This window comes from Symphodus melops (genome assembly GCF_947650265.1).
Source record: "Symphodus melops genome assembly, chromosome: 4".
NCBI lineage: Eukaryota > Metazoa > Chordata > Actinopteri > Labriformes > Labridae > Symphodus > Symphodus melops.
In genome coordinates this window covers 9,149,259-9,170,186 of record NC_136694.1, presented here as the reverse complement: position 1 = coordinate 9,170,186, position 20,928 = coordinate 9,149,259, and the positions used below count along the sequence as shown (strand labels likewise).

Below are 20,928 nucleotides of genomic sequence, written 5' to 3'. Positions count from 1 at the left end.
TCAATTAATTTAATTTATCCAATCATAACTTTGTGATGGCTTGAAGGCTCAGGATTTCCTTATCCACAAAAAAAAAGGAACCAGACTATCACAGGCCAACTGCTAGTGATTAATGTGGGACCAGACAAGGTCAGGCACCCAGCAGTCCAGAAATTCTACATGGTTGGCTTTGATTTGAGCTTTCTTCCCAGCAAGGTCAGTAGGTTTGCAAAGACTAGTTGTTTACATTGAAAGGCTCTCTGATCCACCACGAGTGGACCCATCCACCTGCTTTTACCCAATGATGATTAATCCCTGACCTTTCACCACTGGGCACCTACATCAGGTCTTTGGCTCCGTCTCCTGTGAACCACATAGAGTGCAAGGAGTTTAAATCCCCAGCGTCTCACTCATGTCCCTGAAAGACTCCGGTTGGCCCGGTCTAATCCCATGACCAACCAGCCACTGAGATTTACAGCTCAGTGAGAGGAATCTCCTCAGGTTGAGTCAGCTGTCTGCAAGGACATAAAGACCCTATACACAAGCTTGCACTTACACACACAGACATCAGCACAGAGTCACACTGAAACACTTGGAATTCCATAGACGCATGCATGCAAAAACATGTTCACACTAACTTTAAAGAACCCTTCGACCTTATTAGATAGATAGATAGATAGATAGATAGATAGATAGATAGATAGATACTTTATTGATCCCGAGGGAAATTCAGGCTAAATAAATTGTCCAACCCTCAATCCCAATGAAACATACAAATACATGCATTTTCACACAAAGTCCCCTTTAACTTTTCTTGTTTCTTAACCTACCATCCATCATGGCCTCTGTGGAACAGTTTTCCCCGTTTTCTTTCTGGCACACTCCACCAGAGAAGAACTCTCCAACCATACTGGCGCCGTGCTCTATTCAATTGTAAATACAAACATTGTCATGCCACTGTACAATTTGTGATGCAAACTAGGCATAGTTATTTAGAAAATGCAAGTTAACTAAACCTGAAACATGTTTTAATTATCCTACAATTCTTGATAAAGTAGTCCATTGGTTCCCAAACATCATCTTCCAGGCCCATCAAATAACAATAATAATAATGAAGGTCAAATAATAAAATGTTTGCAGCCTCCACCCCTCACCATACACATCAAAATATATTGACTACACTAAACACATTGTCGGTTTTGGTCTTTTCTGCTTTTATGCATCCCCTCTTCTATGGGGGAAAAATAGTCGCCATTGTTTCAGTAAAGCATCACACACACACACACACACACACACACACACACACTTAGGGGTCCTGGGCTCCACGATGGGAATCACTGCTATATTCCTTTTAACTAACATTAACTGTATGCAAATATATGTTCAGTCAGTGACAGAATAAGAAGAACACTGTAATATACCTGATGTTTTAGTTATAGGTTTTCAACATACCTAATGTTTTGTTGGGTATCCTGTCCACAGCCAAAATGAAATCATCTTTGAAGAAGATATAGCCCACGATAGAAAAGAGGTAGACGAGGATAAGAGCAAGCACGGCTGTCAGAACAATGGAGCGGCCATTTCGGGTCACACTTTTTATTACGTTGAGTAAGGTTTCTTCTCGGTAAACCAGATCAAAGAGCTGCAAAGAGAAAGCATTCATTTGTCTTTGTGAAAAACGTGCAAAAATAAGTGAAGACTTTGTCAGGTAGTCTGGTCATTTTAAATTCTCTCTTTACAGTATAAATGAAGTTCGAATTTACACAGTGCTGTTTTCTTTTTTATAATGATGTGTTGTACATATGTATACATGTTTATGTAGGACAGGGTCACATGTATGTTTTGCCCACTTACTAGCAGGCTGTAAAAGAAGACATGGACAAAGACCCCCAGGCTGCAGATAATCAGGTAGAGCAGGTGGTATAGGAACTCCACATCCATGATCATGGCTAAGTAGCCACGCGTGAAGGTTCCTCGGTTCCCAACGAAGCTCGTCAGGAAAATGACCTTATTACATAACTGAAGAGAAATGGACAATAACAGAATCAAAACCACAGCCATTTCATGGTAGAGCATACAGTGATCAAACTGAGACAAGAGGGCTCGCATTGCTCTTTGAATATGTTTATGCATGATTTTCACATTATCTTTGTTAAAACCAGACTAAGTAGAGTGGATATGTTTGATCAACAGCACTGAATTTCAGCTTTATAGTTTAAAAATAAACTCTCATTATCTCAGATATAACCCACAATGGAGCTGCAGTTTTACAAACATCTTCATTAACATCTTGACTGTTATCCCAGAGTGTCAGTTTGGGAATTATTACTTAATACTTTATGTAAACTTCACTTATTACAATAACAGTGCTCAAGGGGATAGTAATACGTACACAAACATTTTTAAACATGTAAACTTTATGAACATCTTCCAATAACAAGTCAGATGTGTTTTCTCCTGGTCTGCTTTAATCCTATTTACCGATTAATGCCAGTGTTTCCCCTCCCATTATATTCAGGGGGCGCCTCCCCTTGAAGGTCAAGTTAATTCTTTTTTTTTTGGGGGCCTTTATTGTAGAGATAGGCCAGTGGATAGAGTCGGAAATCAGTGAAAGAGACTTTATGAGCTCGAATGACGTGCAGGAAAGGATCCACGGGTCAGATTTATTTTTGGGCTTTTATTGGAGAGATTGGAAAGTGGACAGAGAGAAATCAGGGAGAGAGAGTGGGGATCGACATGCGGGGGAAGGAGCCAGAGTCTGGATTCGAACCCGGGCTGCCCGCTTTGAGCACTGTTGCCGCCATACATGGGGACACGTGTGCTAACCACTGCATCATTACATCAGTGTCCTGATTTGATTGACAGAAACATTGGACATGCAACACCTACATACTCACATGTAATACCTGTCAAAGAACCTCTACTTGCACTGCGTAGTCAGTGGCACTTTTTTTTTTTTGGACATTTGAGAAAGTGTGCTGGAATACTTTCCTTTTCTCAACAACAAGTGTACTGTTCAAGTAAGCTTTGTTGTAAAGGCAAATCACAGTTAACCGTTTACTTTGCTATAAATCATATCTTTTTTTTACAGCCCACCAAATGAGCTGTAAAAAAATGTGTGGCTTCTCTAAGAACAAAAATGCAGACTTACATTGAAACCGCCCAGCAGGAGCAAAGTGGGCTCCAGACCAACGGAGAAGATCAGTCGCAGGATGGTGGAGGCAATGAGTGCCCGAATGCCATGAGGCTGAGGCAAGACTATAACTATAGCCAGAGACACCAACATGGCCATCCACAGCAGAGCAGACAAATGGGGCTCCAGGGTACCTGAGGAACGATAAAGACAACTAATTATAGTATGACGACTATAATGATAATAACTATCATTTGTTTTCACTGTGTCAAATCGACGCTTGTTCAGTTACTCAGGAAAAGACACTGAACTCCAACTAATTTTCTCGAGTTAGAAACTGATGGGCCCTAAAATCTATGTGAGGTTTTAGTAAACCACTTGACAGGGAGCATGCTCTGCTTTCAACTAATAAAATTGTGACTTTTCAAAGATCTGACTTACACCATGATTTAAGACCTTATAATTAAATCAGGACAAAAATGCACAAATTCTATTCCTCAACATCACATTTTTGTCCCTGGGGTTTTTGGCTTAAGAGATGTTCCAGCATGAGGAGGCCGAGTTAAAGCAGTTGTCTGCTCTCAGTGAGCAACATTCTGACTGCAGTGTTTGGTGCCACAAGTTCCCAAACTACATTAATGCTAAATTAATTGCACACACGCCCTTTTACTCTATCTGTCCAATTCACTCACTCACATAATCATGCACTGATGGCAGAGGATGATACAGTTTACTCATCCACTTCACAAACATTCAGATTGAGAGACATTTTACTGAACACTGAGTTGTCCCTAAACACACACCCCTCACACAAAACAACAACAAACTGAGATCAAACAGGGATTTTTACAGGATTATGAAGGAAATGCAGGAAACAGAATATTTTAGCCAATGTTGCCAAGAGACGTCCACAAGTACTACAGATCACTAGATGGGCATTCTTCAGCTCAGAGCCTGTGCTGCATTCGATGCCCTTGGCACCTCAACTCTCCAATATTTGGTAGTAAGCAGCTTCTCATAGGACACAGGCCGATTCGTTTTGGGAAAATAAAGGCATACATAATTTGGGTGACATCTTTGATAATCACGGATTGAGATCATTCCAGGATATTAAAGGTCGCTACAACCTCCCGGGCACCTCATTCTTCTTTTACCTGCAACTTCGGGCATCCCTCAAAGCTCACGGAGTACCGTGGAATCAGCCTCTACTACAACATCCATTGCATAAACTATTCAGCTCCTTACATACGTTTAAAGGTCTTGCATCAACACTTTATTCAAAGCTACTTGAGGCTTCTTATCAGAATTTGACTGTGGATAGGCAGTGGAGAAATGATGTTGCCAGGCATAGATGCTGACTTTAATTGGGATTCTGTTTAGGCTAATATTCAGTTGGCGTCCCGTAATCCTGATCATCAGCAGATCCACCTAAATTATGTGCATAGGACTTATCTTACTCCTAGGAAGATGCACCTCATGAAATTGGTGGCCGACCCCCTGTGCTCCCTCTGTTCTCAGGGTGTCATTGGAACTTTTTTACACATGTTCTGGGAGTGTCCACCTGTGGCTTGTTTTTGGAGGCAGGTGACTACTCATTTGTCCCTAATGTTTGCTATAACCATAGATGTTGCTTTACCTGTTTTGATATTAATCACATCTGGGTACACATCACATCACATCACATCACAGGTACTTGTTACATAACCCAGTTGGCTAAAAATACACTTGGCTTCATCTAAATGCATCATGGATGGTCCTGCATCGTAAAAGGTGGCTTGTGTGCTCGGACTTAGCATCCAATCCAGACACCGCTGCTTGCTTGTCCCGGACCAGTCATTTCCTCGTCTCCGCTCCTCTGGGAGATAGATGGAATATCTTTACTTTAAACCAGTTCAATTCCACTTCCGATCACACAGGCTGATTGAAAGGAACCCTCAGAAGTAACTAATCACGTTCATACACATTCACATGCTGCCAATGAAGCAGCGGGAGGAACTTGGGGTTAAGTGTCTTGCCGAAGCACATATCAGACATGGTGCTGCAGGAGCTGGGGATTGAACCCCCAACTTTTTGGTTGAGAGAACACCGACACAACTACCTGACACTACTAACTAGTTACCAAAGCTTTCCAGCAATCAGTCCTAACTTCTATGCACGTATGGGCACAGATCAAGCTGGGAAATTGGGACTGGTTGATGGAGAGGTCCCAATTCACATCTGACTACATGCCCTTGAGCAAGGCACTGAACACTTAGGACGGTCGTCATGTGCGACTGCCTTGAGCATGGCACCGAAATCTCAACTGCTCAGGACCGTCGTCATGTGAAGCCCCCCTCACCATCACATGTTTTCATCAATGCATGTCCATAGGCTACTGTGGGCATGCACTAAAGTGTGTGTATTTCAGGCCCATGTTTGTGTGTAACGAGCTTCATTACAGAGGAAAGAAGTGAATTTTCTTATGTGGATTAATACAAAATTCAGTACAGTCTATCCCTCTAATTTAGGCACAAGCACACTGACAACCAGTGCCATGCCTCAGCATGCTTCACACCTAAAGTCCACTTTCTTTAGCCAGTGTGATCACTTGCTTGGCTTCGGCACACTTCTGAGAGGTTTGCTTCTGCACGGCACAGTTCATGCTCGAACACAAGCACGAGCGTACACAACGTTGACAGCCTTCATTATGGAGAAATCCAGAGTGTTCTGGTTGTATCTGACTAAAGAGGACTAAAAAATCAGCCACAGAGTAGCCGTCATGTTCTCTGTGTTGATGTGCGGATGCTGACTCGACCGCTTGTTTCTTTTTTTTTTTTTAAATTCATTCATGGATCTGTATCTGTTTAAAAAACCCTCAAAGCCTGAAAGCCAGTCGTGCTCCCCATTGCCTACCAGCCACGGTAAGGACTGCCGGTGTGATCACAGCCTTAATTGTTTTTAACTAAAAGGCCCCTTTACGAAGCCTTATTTCCCCTATGACTGAGTTGTTTTTTTTAACATGATAACTAGTTTCAGTTTTAAGCCCACATTAGAGCGGCCTGGAATGAACTCTTAAGCTCTTTGAAGACCTTTGACACTGAAAACCACATGAAGTTTCTAGAGCTTAGCTGACAAACCCAGCTGACCCCTCACAGAACAATTGAAAGTTTATGTGAATAACAACAAGTGTCTTCTCTGTGCAACACTGCGCCAGAACAATGCAGGCCTTAACAGCAGTGGCTTTTCACATCCCCACAAATACTGCCCTCAAGGAGAACTGAGAAAAAAAAGAAACGAATCAGGAGACAGCAAAACAAACAGAAGAGTGAAACTGCAGGTAAAGACGTGCTAAGGTCTGCCACTCATTCCTTTGGTTTGAGTGACAGACTCCTGTCATGCAGGAATGAATATCACAAAGAGATATCGATTAAAAAGAGTATTTTCCCTGGAAATTAATTTGTCAAACCTTGTGACTCAACACCAGACAGATTTACCCAAACCTTAAATATTTAAATGTCGGGCACATGACACAACCTGACCAGAGGTTAATTTGGTGTGGGGTAAAGGGTCAAATATGTAGACACTACAAAAGGAACTAATTTACCTCCATTACAAACAGATTTACAAAGACAAAATATTTCAAAGTCAGAATTGTGTGACTTCTGCCCATTCTCAGTTTATTGAATATGTAAAAACAACCAAGTGGGAATGACTGTCCAGCACAATATCAAAACTGGTTAGTTAACATGCATAGACCTTTCAATCTTCCAAACAATATTGATATGACACAAATCAAGATCAGCTATAAACAGATTCGTTGGTAAATCAGAACACTGAGGAATGTCTGTGTAGGTTCTCATTTATCCAGGTCATGGTAAATTTGAAGCTTTATCCAAAGCCAGGAAAGCCAGCTCCTCACAGGACACTCCTTCAAGGATGACAAAGTGCAAATATTGGACAGGGAAGGCTGTTGGTTTGAAAGGGATGTTAAAGAAGCCAGCTATGAATTTCCCTCAGGATCAAAAAAGTATCTATCTATCTATCTATCTATCTATCTATCTATCTATCTATCTATCTATCTATCTATGTTAAAAAAAAAACATCTCCTTACCGAGATCTCTTTCAACCTATAATGCTGTTCTCAATTTTCTCTTAAAACAACTGAAGCTGTCGTCTCTCAACTGGAGAGTCAAGGGTTCGAGGTCCTGCAGTAACAGTGGGCCTGGGATTTGCCCTTGGGAAAGACACTTAACACTGAATTGCTCTTGCTGCAGCTTATGAATGGATGACAGTCTCCCTGCATAGCAACCTCTGCCATCAGTGCGTGAATGTGTAGCTGTGACTGCAGTGTAAAAGCACATGAGGAGTCAGAAGACGAGAAAAGCGCTATATAAGCTAACAAATCTCATTACCATTTGCTACAACGACCCACACGACCGGGGGTGGTGGCAAAACTAGGTTAACAACTCAGCTAACGACTTTCATGTGAGTCATCCCAGAATTGTTTCGAACTTTCGGAGGAGAGGTGGAAATAAAACGACAGATCTTCAGCCGTATTTGAACCCAAAGATGCTGCGAGCGAGAGAGAGCAGTCTTCAAGATCAATCAAGTTGCCTTTGGATCATCCAAATATTTATCGCTCTACCTCCTGACACACAGCTAAAGTACCACTTTAAGTTACTGCTGTTTCATAGATATCTGCATCTCTTTAAATAGATGTCACTTTCAATCAAACAGGAATACAAAGACACGTGTTCATCAGGAGCAAAACACTTGAATAAGAAGAACACTATGAGTAAAACAATCGTGAGACCAGATATCGGAATACATGTTTAGTCGTGAATCAGAGTCAGACACAGGAAGCAATAACCAGGTCAAACCCTAATAGAACAAATCTATCCGTCTTTTGTGACAGCACTGCAGCTCCAGATCCAAATGTCTCAATAAGATTGTAATCTTCACACCTCCACTGAAACTCACTTTGGTTAGGCAGGTGTGAGGCTACACCCAAACCGCAGGAACAGGAGCGCACAGTGTTCTGTAAAGTCCTGTGAACACCAATAATGGCTATCAGCTATGCTATAGATGGATGTTTTAATACAAATGCTTGGATGTGAATGCAGAAGTCACAAATAGAGATATAGAAGAAACTCGGAGATTATGAGATCCTGACCTCGTGATTGTGAGATCATGCGTCTAATTTTTTTTTCTTTGGTGAATGCAATGGGCTTCCGTAATGAAGTGACAGACATGTGACGATCATATCAGAGTTGAGCTATTGGCATCAACCTAAAGTGGGCGGGAGTATTGGACAAAATAGCGGATTTTTTAGGGGCAAGAGATCCCAGTTTGTAGATATGCTTTTTCAATGATACAGCACACTTTTTATAAATTGTTCCGTGGACCACCAAGCTATGGTTTGCGGACCCCTGGGGGTCCTGGAACCCCACTTTGAGAATCCACGATGAAGACAATAGTTTTTTTTAATAAAAGTTGCAGTACTGCAAGAAACGTGTACAAGTACATAAAAATAACAGCAAAATAGTTTCCCTTCAATCCAAGTATGGAAAACCCCAAGCTCTTCTCAAGTTTACTGTGTCATGTTTGTCACTGACATAGAAGTGTGTGGTTATGGTAGAGCTCTGCCTGTTTTCACACCTGGTTCTATAGAAAGTTGATGTCTTTTTAATTTGTATTTCTAACTTGTAAGTGTTGCTCAACATCAGACCAATTCCTCTTTAAATATAAGAACGATCTTTATTGCTTTTAAACTAATTCTAGCAAATTTATTGGGATGTTCATTTCAGCCTGAACTCCACTGTAAACAGAATGGTGAAATTACAGCAGACAGCAGCTCTCAATCAGGATACTGACATCTATCAACATTTTATAAGTCTGACAGAAAGTTACAGGTGACATGTTTAAGCACACTGACCTCCACGGACACCCTCCAGAGGGTAGAAGAAGGCCACAAGCAGGTTCATGAGCACAGCCAGGTTAAAGGAAATGCTGCTCCAAAAGGACATGTTCCTGGAGCACCAATAGAGGATAGGCTGAGCTGGAGGACAACATTTGAAGGAAAGTTAGCATGTTTGTAATATAGCAGAATTCACACACAACGGTTCCTCCAATAACATCACAAAACACTTTCTTTTACAGTCAAAGTAGAACAAACAATGGATGTTTCAAATAAATAGGAAAAATAAATCTGTAGCTTTATTCCATTTGGATTCTGAAGTAATTTTAATCACTTCAATGAGGAAAAGTAGAAAAATGAGTGGAAAATCATTTGGGGATTTAGGCAATAATTTAAACTATTGAAACACATTTATTAGACATAAACAACTTTAGTTTTAAAAAACTGTAAGCAAAAACTGTAAACAAATAAAACACTTTGATGAGGTTAATGCTTTAAAATCTCTAACAATCAGGAAAGAAATAATTTGCACATTTTTTTGAAACATGTCACAGCAAACTATTTTCTTCTTAAAGAACACACACACACACACGCACGCACGCACGCACACTACTCAGACTACCCGGTCAGGAGATCAGTATCGTGGTCAGTGCTATTTTGAGCCTGACGGTTCATTTGAAAAGCAGAACTGTGGTTGGGGACTTTTAGCAACAGATGTCACTTAATTCATGACAAGTGGTTAGAACCAGTGGTACAATGTGGCTTCCAGCTGTGCTTATTCATTCTGATAGGAGAGGGATAGTTGCCATCACGTGTTATCATGCTAAAGACAAACCCACTTCCTTCAGGCTTGGCCATGAGACGGGCCACAGCCTGCATGCATTTCACTTCCTTTTAGTAACTGAAGACAACAAGCCAGAGTGTCAACACTAAATTGCACTCAGGTCAGCATGACTATTATATATGAGTTTAGTAAAAGTAAAGCAGACATAGTACCTTCGTTCCTCATTTCTGCATTACTAAAAACAGCTTGCTGGATTGCTTTTCATAGGCTCCTACCTGATAATTCAGGATGCACCCTGGGTCTACTACCCTGCATTTAATGTCTGTGCATTACATCGAATACCCATTAAATACATTTGAGCAGATACATGCTTCTAAGTTAAAAGGCTGAAACACAACATGTACCATGGAGACAACATTTCAGCCAAGGGTCACGATCACATCCTTCTCTTTGACATCTTTTTTTTTTTTTTTTTGGCTCTCTTCTTGGTTAAATGATAAACTTTTCACACTGTTACATTTCCTGCCCCAAGATACAACGCTTTGGTTTTACACTCATGTGACTTCTCAAACACTGCTTAAATCAAATGTTCATGCTAGCAAGTTTTCAGTTTAATCTTAAATTTAGCACGGGACAAAAGAATGGTGCAAGTCAAGCATGGGAACATGTCTTTTGTCTTTGTCTCCCTGTTTCCAGTAAAAACAAACTTAAGGGACCTCGAACAGTTCAGTTCAAATGGACGAACAGAAATCAGGAAGTATGTTCATACACAAAGTAAAAGCAGTGCATGAATGCAATTGCAATGTGCACCAACTGGCACAGTGACAAACATGTGATGTTTATTTTCTAATACATCACACTCAGAGCGGAAATCACACTCTTGTGACAACAATGAAATGAAGGAAATCATTAAAGAACATTTCATAGACGACATCTTAGCCTTTTATAAAGTTATATAAAGTTATGCAATAAGTTCATCATCAAGCTTAACATGCTGTCTCAACTTCCATCCCTCCAGGGTTCAAAGTTGGGGGAGTAAAGTGTTGCCCCTTTTAATCACTGAACCTGCAACATGACTGGGGTTTATAATCAGTATGCCAACAAGGTCTTTGAGTGGTATGTTTAATGGTTAGAAGAAATGAGCCAGTTTGAAGATGTGTATGTACACCATTTAGGATAGATTAGCATTTTTAGGATATTCTTCATGACAAAAAAAAAATACCATCAAAAAAGCCATCTAAAGAAATAAAAAAACAGTGATTAGGTAGTAGATGATTAAGTAGTAATTAAGTAGCGAGTAGGTGATATCCTCACAGTTCATTGTAATAAACGTACCAAGCACAATGTGACTACTGTTGGTCTTGCCGTTTCATATTGTTTTGTTTTACCCAGCTTTTTGTATGTTGTGGGATTATAAACATACTTGAAGTTAAATTAATAATAATTGTAGCAGAGGCTTTTTGAACTTCATTGGATTGCACATCATGGCTTCTGATCCTACAAAAAGTGTTTAGGGTCATTTTTTTTTATAAAAGTTTGGTCTCACAAATTATGTTATTTTAATGAATATTTATCGAGCATGTCTTTCAAAGATGCTTAAGTACAGGAATCTCCAAGAGGTAGTTCAGGAGCTGACGGTAGCTCGCGGTTTTCAGTAGCTCGCCTATAGGTTGACCGACTGTTAAAAAATATATAAATAAATCCGACGACAGTAAATGCACCTCTTTCCACAATTCATTTATTTGGCCCAAAAAAACAAGTGTAGTGTAGTTATGATTTCTTGGACACTGGTGTGAATTTTCAATAACATAGCTGACTATGTGGGACAAGATATTCTTTTTTTTTTTTGATGTGACTTTAAGATTATTGATAAGCATTGGCTTATTGCAATTTCACTGTTTGTGTAGAAACCGTAGCTTAAATCAGCTGATATGTGCTATGTGATGCAAGTAGCTCTTGGCTACTTTCATGTTGCCAAAGGAGCTCTCAGATGAAGAAAGGTAAGAGAACCCTGATTTAGTATGTACTTCTAAATCTGGATGGTCATCAGTGGCCTGGAGGAATGTAAGGGGAAAACATGTAGACCAGGAAGTAAGAGATAAGGAATAACGAGAAAGACGTACAGGGAACCGTGTTGGTGTTACCAGTAGCCTCTTGGGTACCTCGCAGCTTCTTCTGCCAGTTCATTTCATTGAAAAGGTCCTCAGAGCGCAGGAAGAAGTCATTGATCTTACTGCCTTGCTCATCTCGCTCTGTAGTGTAGTAAACACGCAGCTTGGATTCTTGGGTGAGAAACTCACAGATGTTGGGCACAGGAAAGACAATTTGTTCCATAGTGCGATCCAGCCGTACGATCTGGACATAGCAACAGAAGAAGCCATCAGTTACGTCCATTCTCTCACTGTGGCAGGCAAATAAGGCTTTATTCTGCAAGTTTAGACAAGTCCTTCACATAGATCACTTATCAATACAAACGGAACGGTTGTTTTCTTAAGAAGCTTATAAACTGAACCAACAACTTTGTCCAATTTTTTTTTTAACAATCTGCATTCCTTCTTCTTGTTGAGTGCACACAGGAAAACCGTGCACACATACCAAGGGGTCTTGTCATTCTGTTCAGTAACATGAGGCTCAAATGCAGGCCAAGAAAAACACGATCACACGCATCGAGCAGAAAGGGATGCCGAAACTTGTCTTATGATAGATGTCAGATAGTTTGCAGACAATGGTGACATTGTTGTAGGGAAAACACAACATACAAATAACTGAATAAAATACAAAAACAGCAGATCAGGAATAGAATAGTTAGTTCATGGTTCTTACAACCTACCTCAATCTGAGCTGTGTGTTTAGCATAGAACTCCAGGGCTTCATCCCCCTCTCCATACGTACCCCCTGGCTTTAACATAGCCTGCAGTTCCTTGTTGTGACGGGCTAACTGAAATAGCAACAAAAGTCATCTGATGATTAAAAATGAAAAAAACAATTTAAAAAAATAATAATCATTGCAAGCATCACAAAAAAAAGGTTTGCAGGATTTTAACACACGTAAACAATGAGGTAGAGCACATGTTATCTGTTCTTTCGTTTTAATTACAAGACAGCATTTAGAGCCAACAGTAAGTGTTGCATAACTGTGACTATTGTTGTGAACCTAAATCGTTGTTGAGCAACGCACAGCCTGAGGGCTGAGAAAGAGGAGGTGTGAACAGAATAGCAGGTATCACATGTCTTTGGTTGTCAGGAAGTGACATACAGTACAGTAACAATAAGTCATTGGAAGTGTTCAGCTATTAATTACACTGTGTGACATTTGCATTTGCCGCAGCATTATTAAAGCGTTTGTCAGGCTCAACACTGATCCGTCACATATATAGTTGGGAGACTTACTTGATGGGCCAAGATATAGATATTATGACCAACATTCCGCGGAGATGCAGCGTGTTCCTCCTCTCCATCCTCGTCCTCCTGGGGCTCCTCCACCTCTATCTCCCCCTGCATGTAGGCCTTTTTGATCACTTCCACCTGCAAAACAACGGGCACTATCAGAGAACGTCGACTGGAGTCTCTGCGAATGATTTGTTTGAATGGTGTGTTACGCACCAGCTCTTTAGGCCTCATGTTGTAGAGTATCCTTTCAGCGTTCTCATTGTCATGGCGACTCTCCATGATTGCAAGAAGAAGCTTCGAAGCATTATTCTACAAGAACACGAGAGTAAATGGTAAATGGACTTGAACTTATAAAGCGGATATTTAGCGGAAACTTTCCACCCATTTGCAACTCCAGGGAAGATCCACAGTCAATCAAGTCGTGGTCATTTCATGTCTGATCCACGAGGCGACTGGACAGTTCCAGTTCTTGAAGACATCGTTAACAATAAATGTTGTCGTCATAATTTGACAACAACATTCTTGATCTTGGACTATTGTAGTATTTATCATGCAACGTGCTTTCAATTTTCTATTTGATGTTCACAAAGTAAAACACTTCGTAATTTTAGACATTTTTAAGGGTTGTCTTCATTAGAATGGCTTACCACAAACAAAACATCAAGCTGCAAAAAAACAACATGATTTTCTATGTTAAAAGAAACTACGAGCGTTTTTGAAGTCCCATTTCCTCTCTCGCCCCCGATGAACGATCCAATCATTACTCACTTTGAGTTCCAGCACCAGATCCATCCTCTTCTTGCCCAGGGGGTTGATGTCATTGAGGATTAGAGCGATTATGATGTCAATGCCATTGCATTCATGAGTGGCAATGCAGTTCTGTAGATACCGAAGAGATGAGAGTAAACTAAAGCAGACATTAGAAGAGGTTTTTTTTTTTTTTTTTTAAGCGTAAAAGTTGTCAAATTTAGCGTCTTCTGTTTTTTTGATGCAGCGAAGGTTTTCTTGACAACTTCTGCAAAAAAAAATATGTGTGCAGAAGTAACAACAAAATAAAGCATTTAGCATTTATGTGTTCATGAAATCTTTACAGCAGTCAGCTGATCAAGGAGAGTCTGATGTAATCTGTTACCTCACTTACAAAATTCAACACAGCTCTCCAGATTCAAAAATTTGAAAGAAATAAACGTTTTATCAATTGATCATTTTTCTTCAGCTCTGACCTGTACTGAGCCAATGCTAATGCTTACTTATGATGCTAATGCAACTGGTCACAACATTTTGGCTATACTACATGACTTTTGACTTTGTAATCACAAACTACACTTCATGCTTGGCAAACGTGTCCCACATCCCAAGAATTGAGAAAAGGTATTAACAGCCAAATAGTTTGCTAATATTACTGTCTTCAGAGGTGGTAACAGAGCTGTATTAACTATGCTATGCTTGCTTGGCCAGGACACTCTGATTAAGGAGATTTTTTATCTTAATGGGGTTTTCCTGGTTAAACAAACTTATTTGCAGGATGTCAGTTGAAAGAGGCGGCCTTTCATAACACCGCTCAAACAACACACAAGCACAGTAATCTCTTCACGTCTTACCCATGTCTTTGGAGAGAGAAATTAGTCATCTGTTTTAGTCTGACACTCCTCTTCTAGCAATGTTTGGGGGGAGACTGAAATCATTTCAAACGGTGATTGCATTTGGCCAGTTCATTTTTAGTCACGTACGTTTTACACTTGCCAAGAAATGAGCCCACCGCAGCAGGAACAGAGGATGCCACCAACATTTGAGAAGAACAAGTGTTTCTAATCTATACCAAAGAACAAACAGAGGCCAAATGCCCAGAGCCAGCTGGTGGTGTGACACTGTTGAAAAAAGACTGCATAGCTTCCATAGTGCAACTGATACATGAATATAATACATGCATATGTCAGTGCTAAGAGAGAAAAAAACATCATTTTGGAAAAGAAAAGGTCTCTCTGATTTCAGCTAAGGATTACAGGAACTAAATAAAATGAAAAAAAAAAATGCAGATCCAAGTTAAAAGGAAAATGCAGATTGTAAACACGTTATTTGTTTTATTGTGAGCTTTCACACTCGTGCTGTGTGTGCACATGTATCACCTGGTTCTCATGACAGGGGCCTTGGCAGTACTCAGTCAGGCTCTCCACAGTCTGGTTGATAAGCCCTACGTTCTTCTCATTGATGTAGAGACCCAGCAGACCCAGTCCTCCTGTGGTGCTGCCACAGATACAGTCCAGGAACTGAAGCGTCTCACACACCAGATTATAGTTGTTCTTGTTATTCTGATTGCGCAGAAAGTTCTGCAGATGGATGAAGACAAAACGCATGGCATTTCCTTTATCAGCGCCAATATATCTTTCAGCTGCTAGTAACAGTGACAGAAACAAAGTTGATGTTTAGTAAAAGGTCTAAAAGAGTTAAATCAAGCTTATTTGTCCTGGTTTGTAAAGCTAAGGGTCAACATGTACTCAAAGCTACTGTACACAGCAAGTCAAAAACTTATTTTCCCTTTACTTTCCTTCTCTGAGTTAAACGCCTCATTCTACTTCTTTTTTTGTTCTAGATCACTCAAGAAAACACTTTATGTCTCTGTAAGGAACAGCAACATGTCAAAGAATTGATCATCTGTGCCTCCAGGCCAGCATTTAATCGATAACTTGCACCTACGCTGGGTCAAAACGGATGACACTGAGTGACTCAACATAAAAGCAACTACCATTTAATAAAGACTGGCCTTGGTTTATGGTGTAAACAGAATCAGTGCAAAAAGGAAGTTATCTGTCTGTGCTACACCAACACACTCCTCATAGTGAAACCAGACCAAGACACAACAGATATAGAAATGGCTGCATCAGGAAGTTCTGCATATGTTGCCTATTTTCTCCCGTTTCGTTTCTGTATAACTAAATGTGGTGATAGTAATTCAGAACACAGGTCACGAAATGTCAGCGTGTCGAGGCTGCGGCGGGAGAGCGGGGGTTTAGGAAAAACAACACCTTTAAAAAAGACACTAAAATGTGTGTCACGGCTGACCTGCAGATCTCTGTTGTGGTTCTCACAGAGCAGCTGCATGAGACGCAGGATGGGCTGCATGATAGTGATGATGACGCTCATCTCGCCTTCCTCTTGGCTCTTATCAGCGGTCGGTACTGGAGCTCCTTCAGCGGCTGCTTGATGCTCTTCGGCTTCGACCTCGCGGCGGTAGGTGGTGAAAGCCTTCTTGGTGACAACAGAGGCCTCCACAAGCTGCTCCTTCACTTCTTCTGTTACCACTGCCACCACTGGCACATCTTTCACTAAACAGACAGACAGTTTTCCTTACAAATAAGGTTAAAAACAAAGTATACAAAAAATATAAAACTGAATATCAAATTCAGAAATATGACTTTATAAAATACCATATAATACAAAAAAAAATACGGATACTGTAAAAAACACCATAAACAAATAAAATTGGTCCATTTCTGCTTTAAAAGAGGGCATTCTTGAAGGCGAAATGTAATATTCACACAAGACAGTAGTTTTGACGTCCTAATTCGTGTGACCTCAACTCTTGACCTCTGACCTTTCTTGCGTGCTGGCATGTCTTTGTCCAGAGGCTCCTCATCCTTCTTCTTGCTGCCCAGGTCACTCGTGTTCACCGTCACAGTGGCTTTGATCTCCTGCTGAGCCAGTTTCATACGCTCATAAAACACCTTGAAGAATTTCTCGGACTTGTTGTCCCCCGTTAAACGGTGGTAGAAGGATCTCTGGAGAAGAAATAGAAATAAAAAGGGGAACTGATGGGGAAGATTAAAGTGTGTCTTTGCACTTCTGCGTCCTTCAAACGCTTCCTGGTGTCTCACTGTCCCTATGAAATATGAACTTGTGTATTTGTGTACGATTGAAAGCGTGTTATGAGTCATTTCTTTTCACCTTGAACAGAAAATAAGTGTTTTAATAGCTTCAAGAACAAATGATATTTTTAGCAGTAACTTCTTGCCCTTTCTTGTTGTCTATAACACTTTTAGTGCTGAGAGCCAGGGGCGCTGTTAGAAGCAGTTACATAAGACTCCTTTCAGTGACAGGAAAACGTGCTGCAAAGCCTCACCATGCTCACCTGATTTTACACCATCTGCTCTCTGAACTCTGGTTTTGGCACCCTGAGGACTATGCACTGTGGTAACACATGCATACAAGCAAGCAACAGCGAAAACCAAATTGAGGGGTGATCTTGCAGCTAAAAACAAGTCAAACACGTTCACTCATACATGCAGAACGAACACACTGCAGGGGACACACTACAGTACATGCACGACCAGCGGTGTGCATGTGCAACCATGCAAACAAAGGCGAGTCATCACATTACATTAACAAGCAAAACTGACCTAACTTGAGTTGTAATCGACCAAACAGGTTTGCTTTTATGAGCTTGTCTACAATGCAAAAACAAAGCTTTATGGTGTATGAGTAAGAGGTTTGTGAGGACAAGGTGAGAGCCGGCCTATGAAAAAAAAAAAAAAAAAAAGGCTGTCTGGTTTAAAAAGCTTGCACTCTATGCATAGGGCCGTTGTTTTTCTGCAACAAGCTCATATGTTCTGTCCCATTTTCTGTCGACAATCCCTCCTTACATAAGACCTGTAATCAGCTGAGTGGTTACAGTGAGGGCACACAGCGCCTCAGCTCTAAAACTGTTACATCAGTCCACAGAGGGTGAGCATTGGAGAGAGGAAGAGGGAGAGAGGAAAACCCTGTCCTACTTTCCAGTGCCAGAACGGCACGAAGTGAGCGTGTGGTGTGAGAGGGAGGGTCCAAAAGTGGTCAAAAGGTAGAACAGTTTGATGCAAGCAGGACTTAACGCATAGATTCATTCGAGGGCCGTTCTGAAATCCTGTTATATAAGTTCTTCCAGGTTCCGCCTAACTCATGAGTTTCTGAATGAGGGGAAAGACATGCAAATAAAGAACTAACATGTGGTTACTGTGCAGGAGACTGACATGATGTTATCTGCTTGGAAAATCTTGAAAATAAGAAACTTATTTAGAGAGAATCTTGGCAGTGTCACCTGACTCCTCCGAAGGAAACAGAACACTGAACGCATTTACATAACCAGAGTTGTTTACCTTCTCTGTTTTTATGCAACAGCTCCTCTTGCTTGTTTTTCCAAGATGTTAACATCAGGTTGTTGACGAGATAGGGTAATTCATTGACCGTGATCTGATTAAGAGTGAGCAGAAAAAAAAAAAACTTATGCAAGCTGGTGGACTTCTGCAATCAGAGACAACAGCTGGAGAATAGAAGCTTGACAAGATAACCGCGTTAAACAGATCTCATGATTATGACCGTAAACATTCATTGTCAACACTCCTCTCTGGAGGATGCAGCAGACACGAGCCGAAGACCTCGGTTTTGTTCTGCTCTGCCAAACTTTCTGAAGATAAGAGGCATGAAGAGCATTTTTAGATAGTCACTGTGTTTTTGGATCACATAACCGCTTAAAGGACTTTTTAGAACACATGTTTTTATCTTTTGAGCACGTAGGTTACAGATCATTTTAATAAGCATGGAAAGCACTTTAGACGGTTGGAGCATCAATATAGTTATGTAACCGGCTGTATGATTGACTTAAAACAGCTTTACAAAACAGCTTTGATCTTTTCATTAGGCTTGAGAACAGATGTTAAGGTAATTTGGTCCTTTATTTCTCTAGACTAAGACTAAGCGTACAGCTCAAGGTCCACACTATACTTCAGCAGGTAATGGATGACCTTTTTTTTTTTTTTTGTGTCCCTTGTACATTAAAAATCATGTTGAGAAAGCAACCATTAAAAAAAATGGACCAGATTAATCCCCTAATTCTCAACAATGAATGCTGAATCACTCATTAAAAGAAAATGGTCAAACAGCCACTCAGCTCCAGAGGCAGCTTAGCCCTGTGTGTGTAACACTACAGAGCCACTAAGCCTCCTGGGAGCTACAGTGTGTTGACCCTGCAGCTGTCAGTCATGTTCAGTGCAGCAGGTTAAGGTTGACTCATGATTCACTCCTCCTTCCCTACAGATTCAACAGTGTGGCACAGCCAGGTCTCCTTTCTCGTGATTCTACGCTTTTACTTTTCTCTATATTCCCCGTCAGCTGCCACCCGGACTCCTGGCAGCAACATGCGGCAGTTATGTAAGGCCCTGTTTAAACCACCAGCTCGCTCTCGCTCTCTTTTTTTTCTCCCCCTCCCGCCTCTTCAGCCTGACACCTTTGGTGAGTGACAAAGCTATCTCTGTGCTCATTGGAGAGGCTCAGAGGCTTACTCTTCAACGCCCAGTGTCTGACGGGCACCACACAGATCCACTCTCTGAAGATACTGTTCAGATTCCAGACAGAAGGTTAAAATCAAAAAGGAAAAACACACGAGTGGTGTTCTCAGACGCAGGTGAGACATCCAGCAAAGCTAAACGGACAAATTGCAACAAAACAAACTGAGGCACTCATCTGATAAAAAGCTGCACAGGGCAAAATTAAAGTCAAGTATTTATCACACTACAACTATAAACTGTATATTGAAGGAAACTCCCCAGCCCACTTTGTGGTTAAAAGAGAGATGGTATGTTGATGACACTGATGGCTGGAAACTCACTTTGCAGAGACTTTTTAAAGCTTTCCAAGAGGCTGCTGTGAAGTGAACATGAGCCGATCGGAGATGAGGGAGTAAATCATGTTTGGAAGGGGCTGAGGATAGCAGCGTGCCACAACAAGCCTGTTGAGTAAGAGTGGTGGCACCTGTTTGCTCCTGTGATAGTTATGGAGGTCATGCATTGAGTAGTTGGATGAAGGGGCTGTGGAGCAGAGCTTCGGAGCCTCTTTTCTTACATAATACACACACACTTTCTCTACGAGCTGTTTTTGGAATGTGCTTTCTGGCCTCTAAGTATATCCAGGAGTGTGTCCGTGTGACAGTGTATGTGCTGATGGGGTTTATGGATGAGTTTGCAAGGGTGTAGTTTAACGCTATAATACAGTGTGTGTGTGCGTGTGTGTGTTCAATATTTCTACTTAAGCAAGAGATGTTCATTCAATAGCTGTTTATTACCAACAGAAAAATCCTGAAGGGTTTTTCAGAATAAATAAATACTGTCCGACTTTTTTTTTTTTACAGTTAGCATCTTATTAACAGATTCCATCAAAATTAGCCATTAGGGCTAAAACAGGCTCTCATGAAAAAAAACAAAAAAAAAACATGTTGCTGCTATTACAGCTTCATACAATTCCTTGAACAACTTGTTCAGGTCATACAAGTTACTAGACGACCAAAGATAAATGGAGGGGTAAATCGTCTTTAACTGTTATGCACAGTGAGACGTCATTGTGAGAACTTTTGGCTGGTCTTCTACTGAATAGTGCTACCCAGATCCAGAGCTCCTACCAGTTCAGTCCAGGTAACATCATTAGTAAAATCTTAAATAAAGGTTTTATTTAAGTTCGGACTGGGCGATATTAATATATTTTCAAACAAGATATAGGGTAAGACAATATAGTTAATATCGATAAAGCATTGCTATTCAGCGAACAAATATCCAGATCAAGATATGAGTTCTGCTCCATATCGGCCAGCCCTGATTCAAGTGTGTCAAAACATGCTTCCTGTGTCCATACAGAGCACATGCAGCGAGTTGTGGTTTTTTCAATGATTTTGTACTGAGTGCATTATTTCACAGGGGATACCTATGGCCTCTGTGTTATGTTAGC

At 40.8% G+C, this 20,928-nt stretch overlaps 1 protein-coding gene across 10 annotated transcripts in view; it reads right to left on the bottom strand.

The window, feature by feature from the left end:
• The window catches only part of itpr1b (inositol 1,4,5-trisphosphate receptor, type 1b), a 75,778-nt gene that overhangs the window by 10,147 nt on the left and 44,703 nt on the right, over positions 1–20,928 (bottom strand). For all 10 annotated transcript variants that reach the window (XM_079340449.1, XM_079340457.1, XM_079340451.1 and 7 more), the window contains 13 exons: positions 16,775–16,958; positions 16,243–16,505; positions 15,309–15,509; positions 13,951–14,061; positions 13,396–13,491; positions 13,183–13,317; positions 12,623–12,730; positions 11,916–12,147; positions 9,027–9,149; positions 3,131–3,306; positions 1,834–1,998; positions 1,432–1,621; positions 810–902 (listed from right to left, as the gene is read on the bottom strand). In XM_079340449.1, the coding sequence (XP_079196575.1) occupies positions 810–902; positions 1,432–1,621; positions 1,834–1,998; positions 3,131–3,306; positions 9,027–9,149; positions 11,916–12,147; positions 12,623–12,730; positions 13,183–13,317; positions 13,396–13,491; positions 13,951–14,061; positions 15,309–15,509; positions 16,243–16,505; positions 16,775–16,958 (2,077 nt within the window). The remainder of the gene's footprint in view (positions 1–809; positions 903–1,431; positions 1,622–1,833; positions 1,999–3,130; positions 3,307–9,026; positions 9,150–11,915; positions 12,148–12,622; positions 12,731–13,182; positions 13,318–13,395; positions 13,492–13,950; positions 14,062–15,308; positions 15,510–16,242; positions 16,506–16,774; positions 16,959–20,928) is intronic.